The sequence below is a fragment of the Pseudochaenichthys georgianus genome, chromosome 9 (assembly GCF_902827115.2).
Source record: "Pseudochaenichthys georgianus chromosome 9, fPseGeo1.2, whole genome shotgun sequence".
Taxonomy (NCBI): domain Eukaryota; kingdom Metazoa; phylum Chordata; class Actinopteri; order Perciformes; family Channichthyidae; genus Pseudochaenichthys; species Pseudochaenichthys georgianus.
Genome location: NC_047511.1, coordinates 9,357,747 through 9,374,828, shown reverse-complemented (window position 1 = coordinate 9,374,828; position 17,082 = coordinate 9,357,747). Strand labels below are relative to the sequence as shown.

General features: G+C 46.0%; 1 protein-coding gene across 1 annotated transcript in view; it reads right to left on the bottom strand.

The window, feature by feature from the left end:
• The window catches only part of LOC117452924 (stromelysin-3-like), a 61,302-nt gene extending 44,684 nt beyond the window's left edge, over positions 1–16,618 (bottom strand). Inside the window, 1 exon segment of the mRNA XM_034091741.2 lies at positions 16,424–16,618. Coding sequence (XP_033947632.2) covers positions 16,424–16,525 — 102 coding nt within the window. The 5' untranslated portion in view covers positions 16,526–16,618.
• Between the last annotated feature and the right edge of the window lie 464 nt (positions 16,619–17,082).

The following is a 17,082-nucleotide window of genomic DNA, read 5'->3' as shown; positions in this document are numbered from 1 at the left end:
GCTATCGGTTCCGAGAGTAACAACAAAACATGGAGAGGCAGCATTCAGCTGTTATGCCCGACACTCTTGAACAAACTACCCAAATCATGCACGTCCGCAGAAACGCTCACTATTTTTAAATCGAGACTAAAAACATATCTCTTTTCCGCTGCTTTTAATTGAGATGATCATATTCGAACTACAGTATGCCTTTTAAACATGTATTGTATACCGGTGGAGTTTATTTTTATTATTTTATTATCTTTGCTTTGTAATGCCTGTTGTAAAATGCCATTATATAATGTGTTTTACTGTATTCATTCCTAAAAAGTATTTTCATTTGTTTTGTAAAGCACTTTGAATTGTCACGTACAGAAAAGTGCTATATAAATAAACTTGCCTTGCAGATCCCTATAGAGCATATTCATTACTCGTTATTCTCTACTAATAGTTAATTAAAGACTGTATATAATGGCTATTTTGCACATCCCTTTCAAGATTTCAAGTTTTTCAAAGGTTTATTGACATATCATATACACAACTACGTTGAAGTTATGCAATGAATGAAAAACTTGGGTCACAGTTGAGGAACCTGTGACCCAAGTTTTTCATACGTTTTTGGGTTTAAGATTTCAGGCACAGACTCACACCAGGTCTGCTCGTCCTGCCTCGGGCTGGAACACGCCCGGGAGGCTATCGATAACCCCGGCCCGTGCGGTCATTGTACCCGCTTCACCATTAAGAGCCTCCGCCAACGGTTAGCACGCCAAGCTAGCTTGTCGGGACGGGACCCCCTCATGTCCGATGATTCGCCGGCCGGCAATCAAGACATAGTGGCGTCCGCCGCAGAAATTGAGCCCCGTGCTGTGTCAGACTGGGGCTCAACAACAGCGACAGCCGCTGAACCGGAGCCCCACGCCGTGTCAGGCTGGGGCTCCCAACTGGACCTCACCATGGTTCCACCCGCGGAGGATGTCCTGGAGTTGTACTATATGGATGACGAAGAGGATACCTCTGAGTTCTTCCTGTCTGACTCAGATGAGGATGACATCTTCGTTTCATCGGCTCAGGCTGCAAAGCCGAGAGCGATGTCCGCTCCCCCAGGCGAGAACACACCAGCTTCGCCCGTCCTAAGTATGGACTTGCAGGCCGCGTGTCAACGCACTGCGTCCAGGCTGGACATCCCATGGCCTGAAGTGGCCAAGGAGACCTCCAGATCTCGCTACGAGGGGAAGAACTTGCCCCAAGCAGCGAGGACGAAGAGGCAGCTCCTTCCAGTCTTTCCGGAGATGCTGGATGAGGTGTTGGTCTCGTGGAGAGACCGCCCCATTAGCAACAAGGCCCCAATCCAGGGTGCCTCCTCCCTGGACTGTGGCGGCATGGAGAGGCCGGAGAGGACGGCATGCGCAGTGTCGGCCGGGGTTGTCAACCTGGGGTACCACCGTGTTCAGACACTAGAGGGCCCCATAACACAACAAATAGAGACACTGAGGGCAGACGACAGAGCTGTGACATCTCCATTCGCTTTGAGAAGTGAAAAGTGGAGGATGCTCACAGATTCTGCTTGGGTTTTCAAGACAGTAACACAGGGCTACAGGCTCCAATTCGCTGTCACCCCCCCTCACTTCTCGGGCATTCTGTATTCACAGACCCGGGGAGAGTTGGCCCATATTCTAGAGCAAGAGATTTTCTCGCTACTAGAAAAGAAGGCTATATCGATAATACCCGCCGAACAGAGTCAGAGCGGCTTTTATTCCAAGTATTTCCTCGTTCCCAAACGGGGAGGGAACGGAATTCGGCCTATACTAGATTTGAGAGCTCTGAACAAATACCTCAAAAGATACATATTCAGAATGCTCACTCACCCATCTCTGTTGCGTCTCGTGCGCCAAAACGACTGGTTCACATCAGTTGACCTGAAAGATGCGTATTTCCACATCCCAGTATATTACCCACACAGGAAATATCTGAGGTTCGCCTTTCAGGGTGTCTGTTACGCATACAGAGTACTTCCCTTCGGTCTGTCTCTCAGCCCGAGAGTGTTTGTACGGTGTACGGAAGCCGCGATAGGTATTCGCGATAGGTATTCGCCTGGCAACTTATCTGGACGATTGGCTCCTTCTCGCACAGTCGGAGCAATAGGCTATTACGCAGACGAATGTCCTCGTAAAACACCTGCTCGACCTGGGTTTTGTAATAAACACAGAAAAGAGCATGTTGTCCCCAGCCCAGACTGTACTCTTCCTGGGCTTACGCCTGCATTTGGTGCCCTTTACAGCCCGCCTGTCAGCAGAGAGAGTGAAAGCCTTCAGGGCTTGCCTCGCTCATTTCCAGCCACGCAAATATGTTCTCTTCAGATCATGTCTGCGGTTGCTGGGGCTCATGGCATCAGCCATCCTGGTGGTACGACTGGGACGCTTACACATGAGGGAGTTTCTGCGCTGGGTAGCTGCCCTCAGACTGGACCCCGCGCGTCATGGCGCGCGTAGAGTGATGGTCACTATGAAATGCGTAATGGCACTGCGCCACTGGCTACACCTGACTTTTCTAGTACGGGGCGTGCCTATGGGTGCTGTCCTATCGTGGAAGGTGGTCACCACAGACGCATGTCTGACGGGCTGGGGGGGTATATACGAAGGTCGATCTGTGAGGGGTCTCTGGAGCAGAGACCTCCAACGGTCACATATAAATTATCTGGAGCTTTTAGCGGTGTTCCTCACCCTGAAACGCTTTCTGCCTTTTCTCAGAGGACATCATGTCCTCGTGAGGACAGACAACACGACCACAATATTGTGTATAAACCGCCAAGGGGGTTTGCGTTCTCTCCAGTTACACATGCTGGCACGCAAACTGATCTTATGGAGCTGCGGACGTCTCCTCTCTCTGAGAGCGACGCACGTACCAGGAGTGATGAACCTCGGGGCAGATCTGCTGTCCAGTGGTGCACCACTATATGCAGACTGGACTCTACATCCAATAATTGTGAGTCAGCTGTGGGTGCGTTACGGCCGAGCTGCGGTAGATCTGTTCGCATCAAAACAAAATGCTCAATGTCAGCTGTTCTTTTCAATGCGCGATTTGAACGCACCATTAGGCGTGGACGCGCTCGCGCACGTTTGGGCTCCGGTCCTTCTGTAAGCGCTCCCACCCCTGGCTCTGATACCCCCAACTCTGGCCACAGTGAGAGAACAACGCCACACACTTATCCTGATAGCTCCGCACTGGCCTGCAATGTACTGGCTGGCGGAGATATATCAGCTGCTGTACGGGCAGCCGTGGCAGCTCCCGCTACGCAGGGACATACTGTCTCAGGCGGGGGGGACGATCTTTCACCCACACCCAGAGCGCTTGGCACTATGGGCCTGGCCCGTGAGTGGTACAATCTGAATACAGTGGGGCTCCCTCAGAAGGTGATAAACACTATTCAGAGTGCAAGAGCTTCCTCCACCAGGTCTCTCTATGACTGTAAGTGGAGGGTGTTTGGACACATCTCTTTTCAATGTCCTGTCGGGGTGATTTTATCATTTCTACAGGACTTAATTGAGAAACACAGAGCTTTCTCTACGATCAAAGTGTACCTGGCTGCTATTGCTGCATGCCATGTGGGCTTTGAGGGAAGAACGGCTAGCCAACATCCTTTGGTCTGCCGTTTTATGAAAGGGGCTCGCAGGCTCCTCCCTGTTTCCAGGTCACTGGTGCCCTTAAGGGACTTGGCAGTGGTTTTAGATGGGCTCACTCGACCTCCATTTGAACCCCTGGAAGAAGCTGACATGAAACACCTGTCACTGAAGACAGTGCTGTTACTGGCTCAGGCATCTGCCAAGCGAGTCAGTGACATTCATGCGCTCTCTGTACATCCTTCATGCACTCAGTTTGCCCCGGGGCAAACGAGAGTGTTGCTGAAGCCCAACCCTGCCTTTATACCTAAGGTGGTTGGCTCATGTACCCCCATTGACATTGTGGCATTTCCTCCGCCGCTGTGTTCCTCTGAAGAACAGCGGCCGAATTTGCTGTGTCCAGTTCGTGCTTTACGCATCTATATGGACAGGTCAAAAGAGTTTTGTTGTAATGACCAACTCTTTATATCCTGGGCTAACCCTCAGAAGGGCAAGCCCATTACCAGGCAACGGCTCTCCCACTGGATTGTGGAAGCGATTGCTCTGGCTTATACGAGTCAGGGTTTGCAGACACCAACGGGCCTGCATGCTCATTCTACTCGTGGACTGGCTACATCCTGGGCTTTGCTCAAGGGTGTTTCCATCCAAGACATTTGTGAAGCAGCGAGCTGGTCCTCGCCGCTCACTTTTGTCCGCTTTTACAGGCTAGATGTCTCTGCTCCAAGTGTGGCCCGCGCAGTGCTGGGCCCCGTGTTGAGACAGGGTTCTACCTGTTAAGTTCTGGTTGTTTTGGTGATTTTCGAGATAAGCATGTCTAGCAATACGGGAGTTTCAATATCCCATAGTGTGACACCAAACGGAGTGTTATGAATGAGAGCTATAGGTTACTTACGTAACCCCAGAACTCAGAGTAACATGAAGTGAGATGTCTCACCAGACGGCCCTTCTTGCTAAGGCGAAGCGAGAAGAGGTGCTTATTTTGAATGACACTGCGTCGTAGCGCAAGCTACTTAAAGGGTGGGTGGATTCCCTGACGTTGACGGATTGGCGTAATGAGATTGATGCTTCATGTTCACTTCATGTTACTCTGAAATCTGGGGTTACGTAAGTAACCTATAGTTATGTTTACGTGGGGAAATGACAGTGCATACATTATTTGAGATATATTTCGAACTCAGACTTAAAGAGCCTGTGAAAGCCTCCCAACAACTGTTGTGCAATGAAATATTGGGCTACTAGTAGTCTCGAACCGTCAGCTTAAAAAAGAAGGTGCGATACCATTCCGATAAATATCAATAATTTCGAACATCGCGGGGAAATTCCTTCGACTCATTTTGAAGTTTTAGGGGAAGCCGGAAGTGACGTCAATGCGGGAACGCTTCACTGTGCGGCGAGAGAGCCAAACACGGACAAAGTGTGTTGTCATGCGTATAAATGGTGAATTACTGAGTTTAGGCACGTTAATAACGTTTTAATGAAATTGACTACAGACTTCAGAGATGGAGTACTCGAGTCCTGAACTCGGACTCGCGCACTGATTGACACGACTCGGACTCGTGAATTCTCGTGCACGATGACTTGGACTCGACTTGTACATTGATGCTCCGACTTGGACTCGGACTCAAGCAAGTTTTCTCTGGAGTCTGATGTCCTCTATCCTGGCTTGTGCACCTTTGAGGCGAGTTCACGTACTGGCCCCCGCTGTTCGAGTCTAAACATGTCTAGGACACACCCGCATCATGCTGTATGCCAGGGATCACCAACTACATTTGTCCAAGGGCCAAAATGTATCCAATAGACACAATCGCGGGCCAGTGATTTTTATATAGTCCACAATGCTAGTGGAGCACGCTCAGGTACTGCGGACCTTTAATGTATTATCTGAAACGATGTAATAACTTTTAAAACTTGTTCCAGTCACTTGCCCCATGCATTCAGCAGCAGCAGGCCATTCACTTTGATTTGATCTATGAAATGTCATCATTTCGACAATAAAGAAATGCTACATAAACGTTATCTTGCACATTTTATCCAACCATCTCCGTTTCTAACTTTCAATATATTTTAAAAGAGATCTCACTCTCTCATCTGCGTGCGGGGGCGGGGCCTCACAGACACGCTGCATCTCTCTCGCTCACAGACATGCTGCAGCGCCGTGCAGTGTGCACACAGTTCTGCCGGTAATGAATATTACATTTTGTGAGGAAACCTTTCCACCAATAACTCCAATAAGTATTCCAAAATGTATTCACTTCAGGTTTATGAAAGTAACTGTAATCAGATTACTCGTTTTTGAAATGTAACGCCAGCTGAATACAGTTAGCCTACTTGATTTTTATATTCTGCGTAACGCCGTTACATGTATTCCGTTACAACCAGTCTAGGTTACAACCCAACCCTGCTTCTAGGCTACTGTCCCGCAGCTCCTGCCTCTCTGTTGGAGTCCGTCGCAGCGGGGCTACTGCTGCGGAGTGCACAAAGCAGACTCTTCACAACGAAGTGTCACTTCTTCTTGAAGGCAGGGAATGTTTCGCAGTACGCAGTCTACTGTCCCGCAGCTGTTGCCTCTCTGTTGGACTCCGGTATTGCACCTTACTCACGACGTTGTAAAGAAAACGCAATAACCACTCAGCTAACGCCACAGTCACCCCCGTGCGGGCCGGATGAGAATGTCTGGCCGGCCGGATGAGAATGTCTGGCGGGCCGGATGTGGCCCGTGGGCCGCCAGTTGGTGGTCACTGCTGTATGCTTTCACACATTCTGCTTCCATATTGGGAAAGAGCAGCGCAAAATGCTTGTTATGTTATGTGGAAACAATATTGAAGAGAAGGCTCTGTAACACATTACTCTAAGGATCGAGTTCAGACATATAGGCTGTGTTGAACACTATCATCAGAGTAACGTTATCTAATCAATAAATAAAGATTCAGCTGATAACACGAAAGCACATGGCTACTTAACATGCAGAATGAGGTCATTTTGCATGCTAAGTAGCCATGTGCTTTCTGGGGCTTAATATTTATAGGTAAACTGATTTTACCGGTGAAAGTTCCTTCAAAATAAGAGTCCCGATCTTATTACTATCAAAATAAAAGTGCAAAACGAAAACTTTACCATAGGAAAATATTGGCATACAAATATAATCACTTCTCTAAAAGTCAACTCATTTTAAATTTAGTTGGACATATTAAAGGTAATTTACAATAATAATATTAATATTAGTAATACGTTTTATATTTGTATAGCACCTATTACAAGAATTGTAGCCAAACTCGCTTCACAGTAGTCAATAGACAGATTAGTATAACATGACAGGATAAAAGCAATGTAGAGGAGCAGCTATACATTTGAACACATATATCCATGAAGATTAATACATGAAGACTTGTGACTCGGACTTGACTTGGACTCGAACACAGGTAATGATGACTCGGACTCGGACACGACTCGGACACGACTCGGACACTCCTTGGGTGACTCGGACTTGGACTCGAATACAGGTAATGATGACTCAGACTCAACTCGAACACTCGTTGGGTGACTCGGACTTGACTACAGTATATTCATATTTGTCAGTGCTTTCATGTCAAGTCGGCGAACATAAACATAAATGATTGTGGTGAAGATGATGATTAAATTAGGATTAAAAAAAATCGGTAGTGAGAGCTGCTGAATTTCCTCCCGTCGGATGTGATATAAAAACGAATCGATTATTTTTGTAGTTGTAAACTCATGTGGATTAAACTACATTTATTAGTGATTTCATGTCAATTCGGCGAACATATGATACATTAAATGATCGTGAGGATGATGATTACAAATCGTTTGTTTGAGCCGGTCCGCATTTCCTGATGAAAAAACAAACCGATGCTTTTTGTAGTTGTAGTACACCAACATGGATTAAACGTGTGTTTTTTTACCACAATGTTGGGGAAATTAATGGATAAAATGCACGGATTATGATTATTATTATTATTCCCACTCCGATCGGGACACTGGGTCCACCGTTTCCCCGCAGCGAGGCTCCCCCCGTTGACAGTTTACGTGGGCTGGGCTGGGTGCAGTGGCAGACTGGCCATCGGGACGAATCCCCATGGGCCGGTACCGAAGTGGGCCGGTCGGATAAGTCACTAGCACATCCCCCACTCCCCACATTGACAACTTACTAGCGGTACCGAAGTGGGCCGGTCAAGAGTCCCGGGATGATTTTTAGTCCCAGTCCACCACTGGCTACATGACCGTATTATCGCCCATATTGACGCACCTAATTCCTAAACTTCTAACAGATAAAACATAAACCGATCCTTCAGCCTCATATGAGATCTCAGACACGTTCAAAATTAAACTGTCATCGCTGTCTGAGCTTGCAGCTGTGTGCGCCATCGTGCGTTTGCATGCAGATGCTGGGATCCGGAACGGTGCAGCTGGAGCTCTTGGCCCGCAATTACATCACACATAATTTGGCGGGATTTGAAGAATCCCCAAGAAGATCCAGAATATGGTCAACATTGAAGGGGAGATTAATGGTTATCAAAGTACAAATATCCCAAATCAGTTCAGTAACGATTTCAAGGGGACAATATTTACAAAAAATGGATGGGTTTGGATGATGGGTGAAACCCGTGTCACAGGCTCTTTAATATTATGGACATTTCGACCAGGGGTGTAGAGCTATTTGTTTAAGCACCGGATTGGCAAAACAGGAGAGTCTGTAAACCAGTCTGCTTTGAACTATGAAAATGTCCGTGACTCTCAGAGTACCTGCTGCCCGCAGCTGTTTTAAAGGGAAACAAACATTCAGAACGGGACGGGTGGCGCAGTGGTCTGTGCATCCGATCATCAGATCAAGGGGGAGTGCTGGGGAACTCCAGTTCGAAACCCGCTCCCGCCGCCACTGCGTCAGGCCGTTGTGTCCTTGGGCAAGACACTTGCACACGGATTTGCTCCTGTGGGTATTGTCCACAGTACATGTATAATACCAATGTATACTTGTAAAAGCGCCTCGATGACCTTGAGGCGTGAAGATGGACGGTGTGGCGCAGTGCGCTGTGCAATGATCATCAAGGGGTGAAACCCGCCGCTGCTGCGTCTGTAAAGCCGGTGGGTCCTTGGGCAAGACCCTTCACCTGAACTTGCTCCTGTGGGTATTGTCCACAGTATCTGACCATTGCATGTATGATGTGCAATGTGTGTATATGTAAAGCGCTTTGAGTCATTGATAATGCGCTATAATAAATGTAAGGAATTATTATTATTATTAGAACACACAGAGCCAGTGGCGGACTGGCCATCGGGACGTTCGGGACGAATCCCAATGGGCCGGTACCGAAGTGGGCCGGTCGGGCCACTCGCCCCACTCCAATCGGGCCACAAGGTCCACCGTTACCCCGCAGCGAGGCTCCTCCCTGTTGACAGTTCACTAGAATAAATTGAAGATGTTGTTTAATTACTGATATATTTATGATCCACGTCACGTATTCAGTTTCGGTGGCAGTTCTTCCAGTTTTTCTAGAAGTCTTCTAATCAGGGTTCTATAAATAAATAACTACGGCAGATGTGTAATATTTAATGCAGCCGAACCGTGTATTACAATGCCGTTATGTGATGACTTTCAAAGAGAAAAGCAAGCACACTCTGATTAAAGTATAATTTTCTTTAAAAAAAAAGTTTTTCGGATTTCATATCGCATAAACACCATTATCCCAACGTGCATTGCGGTTAAACAATCCAATCACCGAGCTTAAACCATAGCTGAGGATCTTGGGTAATCAGTTATTTTATTTGGAAATTCAGTTCCTGACGGAAATTATCATACCATCAACTCTATTTAGCTGTTTAGTCGTTTTTAATCCTATCATATGATTTTCCTTCCATATACATAGAGCTGAAATGCGATTTTCTCTTTGTTTTGTGACAAATCTCAGAGCACTGTGATACGCTGCATCCAAACGGAATCGAAAGATAATCTTTCTCTCTCCATTGACTTCAATACATAATTTTTCCGAAATAAGGTCCCATGGAGGTCCACCGGAAGGGGAGGGACTTTGCCTCTCTATGCCCCCACTTTACACCCCTGGTTCTATTTGTCAACACAGCACTTTACAGAAGTGTAGTTGGAATCAAAATAAAGATGTTTGAAGATGGTTGTGTTCCGAGCAAAATACCCAGAAGTAAGAGTGTATGTTTGATCCTATCGCTATATATTCGCTAGTATTAAAGTAAGATTCATTCATGCCCTTCAGCAACCCCGACCACATGCTGCTCTTTATGTAATATGTTGCTATACAATTTGTATATGCTGTACATCTGGATGCCTTGTATGCTCTCTTCCCCTGTATCATATGATTACTTCCTGAAGCAACTATGTAACCCATATTTACAGAGATGGCTGGTTTAGAATGCATGCTTTTTCTACAGGAATGTCTTGTTTACAGGTACACAGAAAAATAAGAGATTTTTCAAAACAGAAGGGCAACTCAGATAAGCAGTTACGGAGAAGAATGTGGAATACTTCTGAGAAGGGTGCAAGGGTGCAAGTGTTGATTTTGTAGGGAGGGTTGCAAGTTGTTTTGAAAGGCTGAAGCATCAACCAATCCCACAGGCAGAGATGTTTAGAGCACAGTTGCAAAGGGGATGGTGATGTGCTTACATTTGTCAGACAAATCACGCAAATTTCATTCTATCATCAGAAATGCAGCAGTGAGTGTTGCTCTTACCCTAAAGTTGAACGAACAAATTCCTGACAGTGTAAAATACTCTCTGCACAAACCAGAATGTGGTACAGAAAATTCTGCTGCTTGACTGTGCACATAGGTGTTGTCGAAGCTTGGTTAGCTGGGGGAGTTAACTTGTCTAGCTAGTAAGAAAACTGCTCTCGCTAGTAAGCTAAATGCTTTAGCCAGTGAGCTATGTTTGAGACAAGCTAGCAAGAGCGTCAGAGTCATGCCATGAACAGGGTGTTTGAAAGAGGATAAGGACTCCTACCTTTCAGTGGAGCACTTTATACACCAGTGAAAGAACGGTTATATTGAAATGGATGATACAAAATAGCTAATAGGGTATTTCAGTGTAAGAAGTGAGAATTGCACATTTTCCTCATGTTGAGTGCAGTGGCGAGCCGTGAGGGCCCTCTAGGCCCTCTGTGAGGGCCTAAGACAGGGGTGGGGAACCTCCGGCCCCCGGGCCGTATACGGCCCGCGAGATCATTTGGTGTGGCCCTCGAGGTCATTTATAAACACACGCAAAAAATTAAAGAAATCTAGACCGCAAAATAATTAAACAAGTGAGTACCTGTTTTTCCTGGCCAAGGTCAGGGTCCTTGAACACAACACAAGCCTAACGTGTCATCACGTGGTATATGTCTCGTCTGAAAGGGGTGTAGTTCTGACGGAGAGCACCAGAACGCCGCTCCGGGACTTCACAAATGTCAGTAGCCATAAGGAGCTGTACACATGCTGCAGTTTTTGCGTGTCTGTGTCTTTAGCTGAAAGCCCAGTGGCGATCTGTTCATCCGTCACACTGATCATACAGTCAATAACTGTGTTGTTATTAGCATCTGGTTAGCTAGCTATGCTAACGAATATAAGAAGCTTTTTCTCCAACCAGTGAGATAAAGGCACATCTTTATATGATCATTATACAAAAACAAGAGAATAAAGTAAACAGGTATAAAATACTATATGACAGTACAAAATGTGTTATTAATAAACAAGAATACAGTTTGAATGGAGAGTGATTTGTAAAATACCCATAAAGAAAATCTGCTTCCAGTTCTGTTTCATCTGGGTGTTGAGACAGAGATGTATCCATAGATCTCCTAATGTTGATCTCAAAGTGCACCAGATTGATGCTTTTAACTTCAACATTTAAAGAAAATCTTGTCAGGGGAGCATACCCCCCCCCCTAGAGGAGGTTAGTTCCCCCCCACTTAAATCATGTTCACATAGGTAGGAGTCTAAATACATTTGCACACATCTTGTGTCCATATCTTTCTGTTTTGGTGGGCATGCCACAACCGTGCACGTGCATGCGCGAGTCATGGTGAGATATCTGGACTAAGAGGTTGCTTTTTCTTTGCACAGCATGAAAGAAAAGTGAAATGAGTGGGCTGTGATTTTAGTATTTTTAAGCCGAGGTCAATAATTTGTACGGCCCTCGGAGGATGTTGAAAACATTGAAATGGCCCTTGAGAGGAAAAAGGTTCCCCACCCCTGGCCTAAGATATTCTAAAAAATAATATTTGAAAACATTAAAAAAAATATATATATTATTTTTTACATGTTGTTACATTTTTCATTAATTTTACCAAAATAACTTGATTTAATTGTATTTAAAATAATATTTCCAAAGAAATAAATCCTTCGAATCTGCCTGTTCAGTTTCTGTTGGAATGTGAAGGGTTAAATGCCGTCTCTGCGAGTTATGTGAAGACGGGAGAGCTTGTTGGTCCCTCTCTACATTCACAGAGGGCCCGCTATAGTAACTCAACCAGAGAGTAATGTCAAATGACAGTACAATTGACCAATCATATCTTTCCTCTAAATGGGCGGGCTTTATTTTTGCGGACTTTATGACAGGTTCCGCCAACCCTGTCCCTTATTAACCCGTAGCCCCTCCCACCAGGCTTACCGTCAACATGTGACAACAATCACACTCCAAACCACATTTGAATATAACAATCCGACCCAAACATAAACAGGTTAACCACCTCTTAACATAATCATTTAACAAATTAACAAAAATAAAAATAAATAAGAAATGGCATGGTTCATTTGACGGAAGAGAGCAGGAAATGTTTGGCGTGTGTGTGTGGTGTGTGTGTGTGAGTCGGCTGTCAGTGGCGGAGTCAGTCACTCTGTGACCCGCTCCGTCACATTATCCTCTCCCTCCCCAAGGTTGGCGATGTGCGGCAACCTGGAAAGGCAAACAGCCACCTCCACGCTTTGGCAATGCGTCCCAAACCACAACAAACAGTTCGCATGTCCTCACCGCACTGGCACTGTGGAATCTCCGCACCGCACAGTGCCTCCACCCAGGCGCCGGCCGACCAGGCCGGCCATCGGAGTCCGACCGAAGATACGGATCACCAACCGAAACAGAAGTCCGTAGGTCCCGAAGCTCCGCCAACAGGAACCCCTCTCGCCCTGGTCCACTGGCCGACCGCGAGGCCGCAGGAGACGCTGGGCCCACCCAGGACCCGTCCTCATCCTCGTCCTCCGTCTCCCATGCCCGCTCCGACCCGGCAGCCGCGCTCTCCTCCTGCTGCTGACGCCGGGATCGTAGTCCCGTTCGCCGCTCCGCAACGCCGCCCAGCCATCCCACTTCTGACACCATATGTGACGGGGTTCAATTCGTCCATTCGATACATGGCTTAGTCGGTTGTTTAAGCTCCAAAAACACTTTATTTATATCAGCAACAAAAAAAAATAGCGAACCAGCGCAAGTTAGACAACAAAATAAAATCCACAAACAGGCCGTCCCTCACTCATTCAGAGGAAACGTGTTCTGGCTGTTTCCTTCTCTGCAACAAACCCCCGAACATGTCCCAGCTGTTGCCTTCACTGCAACATTCTTCTGAGTGACACAGTCCAAAAAACAAACAAGGAACCAACACCGTCCCTTTTGAACCCATGGCCCCTCCCACAGGCTCACCGTCAACAGGTGACACAATCACACTCCAAACCACATTTCAATATAACAATCCGACCCAAACATAAACAGGTTAACCACCTCTTAACATAATCATTTAACAAATTAACAAAAATAAAAATAAATAAGAAATTGCATGGTTCATTTGACGGAAGAGAGCAGGAAATGTTTGGTGTGTGTGTGTGTGGTGTGTGTGTGTGAGTCGGCTGTCAGCGGCGGAGTCAGTCACTCTGTGACCCGCTCCGTCACACGGAGCAAATGATCAAAGTACTACGGAGGGAAGATATTTTCATTTGGATTACTGGTCTGGGGGAAACTCGCGAGTGTGTGTGTGTGTACGTGTGTATTTTTGCGTTTGTGTGTATTGTGTTTGTTTCCCGGGAAAACACTCATGAGAAACCCCGGCTGTTGTTGTGCCTGCTGTGACGTCAAGTTACTCCATTCTCCGCTTGTAATTATGCCGAAGCTTCAAAGCTGTATTTATCATCAGAATTTGCCGAAACAAGTTTAATATTCTGAAAGCCAAGACTTTGTTTATTTGAAATCAGATGAAAACAAACTGTAACGGACCCTGCCGTGTTATCTATGATTACTATACGCCTTACATTCATAATTTCAGAGGAGGGAGGGGGAGCGGCGCTGTGGAAGAGCAGAGTGGCGAGTGAGAGCTGTCATCTTCCCTTTACAAGCTTCAAACATGTATTTATCGTGTGATTTTGGAAATAAAAGTTTCATATTCTGAAAGCCAAGACTTTGTTTATTTAAAATCAAACAAAACACCCGAACCCCGAAAAACTATTTTTTTACGCAAATCCACATTTATTTTGAAATGAGCCGTTGCGACTTCCGACTGATTTCGATAGAGCGGGTCACATATTATGTTTGTCAATTTAAAAGATAATTTTGCAAGTCAAAAAAATTAAAATGTGTCGTAAAACTGTGAAGTAACACTTTTTTTTGGTGTGAAACCGCTCAATGAACTACATCTCCCGTCTCGCACCACACACCAGGACGGCCGTCACGTTGGCACATTTCACTTCTTTCTTTCAGAATGAGGCGGAAAGTATTAAAATAGGTGAAAATCACTACAAGTCTGGGCATGTTGAGAGCAAAAGGGGAGTTTGTCGGTTCCGTAAGAGCCAGCATGCGGGACCGGGATTCTGGGATTTGTAGTCTTTCTAGTTGCGTATTTTTCATAGTCTTATGAGTTTTACGACAAACTGTGACTTTTTTGACCTGGAAATTATTTGTTAAGATTGACAAACATCATATGTGTAATTCGTGGCACAATACAAACGGGATCGAAATATAATCTTTCTCTCCCCATTGACTTCAATACATACTTTTTCCGAAATAAGGTCCGATGGGTCGGAAGTAGATGGGCGGGACTTCGCCTCTCTATTAAGTTTCGGACCATGTCCATTTTCTTTTTTGATCTTAACTAAAACAAAAAAAAGTTTAGTGACTGCATCTTGCAATGTAGTGACGCTTTTTCAGTGACACATTCTGTCCGAAGACAAACAGACACATGGCCAAAGTCTCAAAAACCTCTCCTTTGGTAGTTCCTGCTACAGTAACGGAGCGTCCACACTACAGCTCCAAAAATAGCTTGGAGCTGGGCGTGTCTGGAGCTTGGGGATTTTATTCAAGCAACACGGCCAACAACCAATCACATGAATCTCCCGCCCCCGACATACAAAGCAAAAAACCCCGGGGATTTTATGCGAGCAATATATATATAAACTCCCCAAACAGGCGAAAACCTACCAGTTTCCCCCACTGTCTCTGCCACCTCCCTCCATGCCTGGTTCCTCCGGTTTGTATCCCGGGAGGTGAAGAGGGTCTGGTCATACAAAACCGGGTGATTCGCTACGGCGATAGTTAGTTTCTCCTCCGACTTTTTTTGAAAATATAGAAATGAACGGCGGGATATCTCTCCCAGCTTAGACGCGGTTTGATTGGCTAGCGCTTCAGCTGTCAGATTTTGGGAAACGGGATTTGATTGGCTGGCGCTGGCTACTCCGGCGTCCAGGCGACCAGAAGTTGAACAATGTTCAACTTCTGGTCGCCTGGGTCGCCTGAGACGCCTCGCTCGGCTACCCACAATTCAGTTCGGCGAAAAAGCGCGGCTACGTGACGTCACCCCATTGAAAGTGAATGGGCAGCTTGGAGCTGCTTGGAGCTTTCGACGCTGTAGTGTAGACGGGCCGTAAGAGCTCAAGGAGGACATGTTGCCTCTGATACACACAAACATCGCTGTCAGGGTAGGTAAATATGTCAGAGATTAAAAAAAAAGCCACTGAAACACATGGCTGTCCTATTTGTGTAACGCGTGCCACTGTCGCCGTCATGACGGGTCCATATGCTGGACCCCTGTCTTTTATGGTGTTGTTGACAAAATGCCCCTAAGACCTGTTATTACTGCTTCCTGCCCTGCAGAGGAGGGGAACTCAGCAACCTCTCTTTCTCTCTCGCCTCGCCAGAAATCTGAGCTGGGTGCACTGAAGCAAAACCAAAACACTCCGCTGTCATGCTGCATGCACGGAAAGGAGAGCACATCAGGTGGTGGCTGCAAAGTCATGAATGCTACTGCTGAGCAGGCACAACAATAATGATAGTATTTTTTTGCACGTAAGAGCAGCTTCCGGCCTAATTACAGTGACAGGCCAGCTCCTGTGTTTAAAACTAGACATTTTCTTAATTACAACATAAGCGCCAATTGTCCAGATGATTCAGAGGAAATAGTGTGTATTCAGTGCGGTTGTGAGCGTTGTTAGGTGCACATTTTGCTTTAGAAAATAACTTCTTAAAACTAAAAGTAATTCTTAATACAAAAATGTGCATCGGTGTCTCTTTCTGCAGCAAAAAAAGATGAATTCGGCTCCAAAGTTTGCAAAGGAAAACAGTTGAAAACGTGTGTGCATGTGTGCGCCCTGTGTGTGTTTAGGGGGTGGGGGGGTGGGGGGACCCTTGTAGCGACAGAAAGAATGGAAAAAGTAAACACTGCAGATTCTATAAAACATGCAAAATAATAAATCATTCCCCATGCGTGCAACACGTTAAACCAAACCCAATGCAATCATCCTGCACCCGAACATAAACAAAGTAGACTATTGGTAGGCCTACTTAGTTTGTTCTGCTTTGCAACAAGTTTGAAAAATGAGTGTCCTCAAACTCACCGGTGCTTTGTACCTGCTGGATCCCTGCATTGGAAGACAAAGTGTGCTCTGCAGGCAATGCAGTGCAAAGACGCAGCAGCACACGGCCAGAGAAGTCCGCATCCTCGCCCCGTCAGGAACCGAGCTGGTGCACAGGCAGGCTGGTTTTGGCCCCGGAGGAGCGGTGAGCAAAGCCGGGAGTCACACGGCTGCAGAATCCGGGGCTACGTCTCTTTAAATAGACTCTGATTTCTTTGTTCTCCTAAAGGTTTTTTTCCTCCACTTACACTTTTTTTTTTTGTACAGCCCAGTGCTGATAATACCACCCGCTACCATGTGACTCTTAACCCTTTCTCTGCCGCGTGCCGGCAACTCAAAACATATGTGAGCTTTGCTTGATTCACCCACCTGTGGTTATTGATTATGAAGAAACCATATATTTAGTTATTTAATATTTCTTAAATACACACGGCATTTAACATTGTAAACAGAGACAGCAGTGCATGGGCAGGCACACTGCAGGGGATATTATAGGATTAGTATAAGAGTATTATTACACAAAAACCTAGAGTAAAACTAACCACCAAAAAATGCAAATCCTCTTTATGAGGGGAGAAATATATAATCAATGTTAATCAACACAGACGAGTAGGCCTACCTTATTGGAAAGACACTGAATA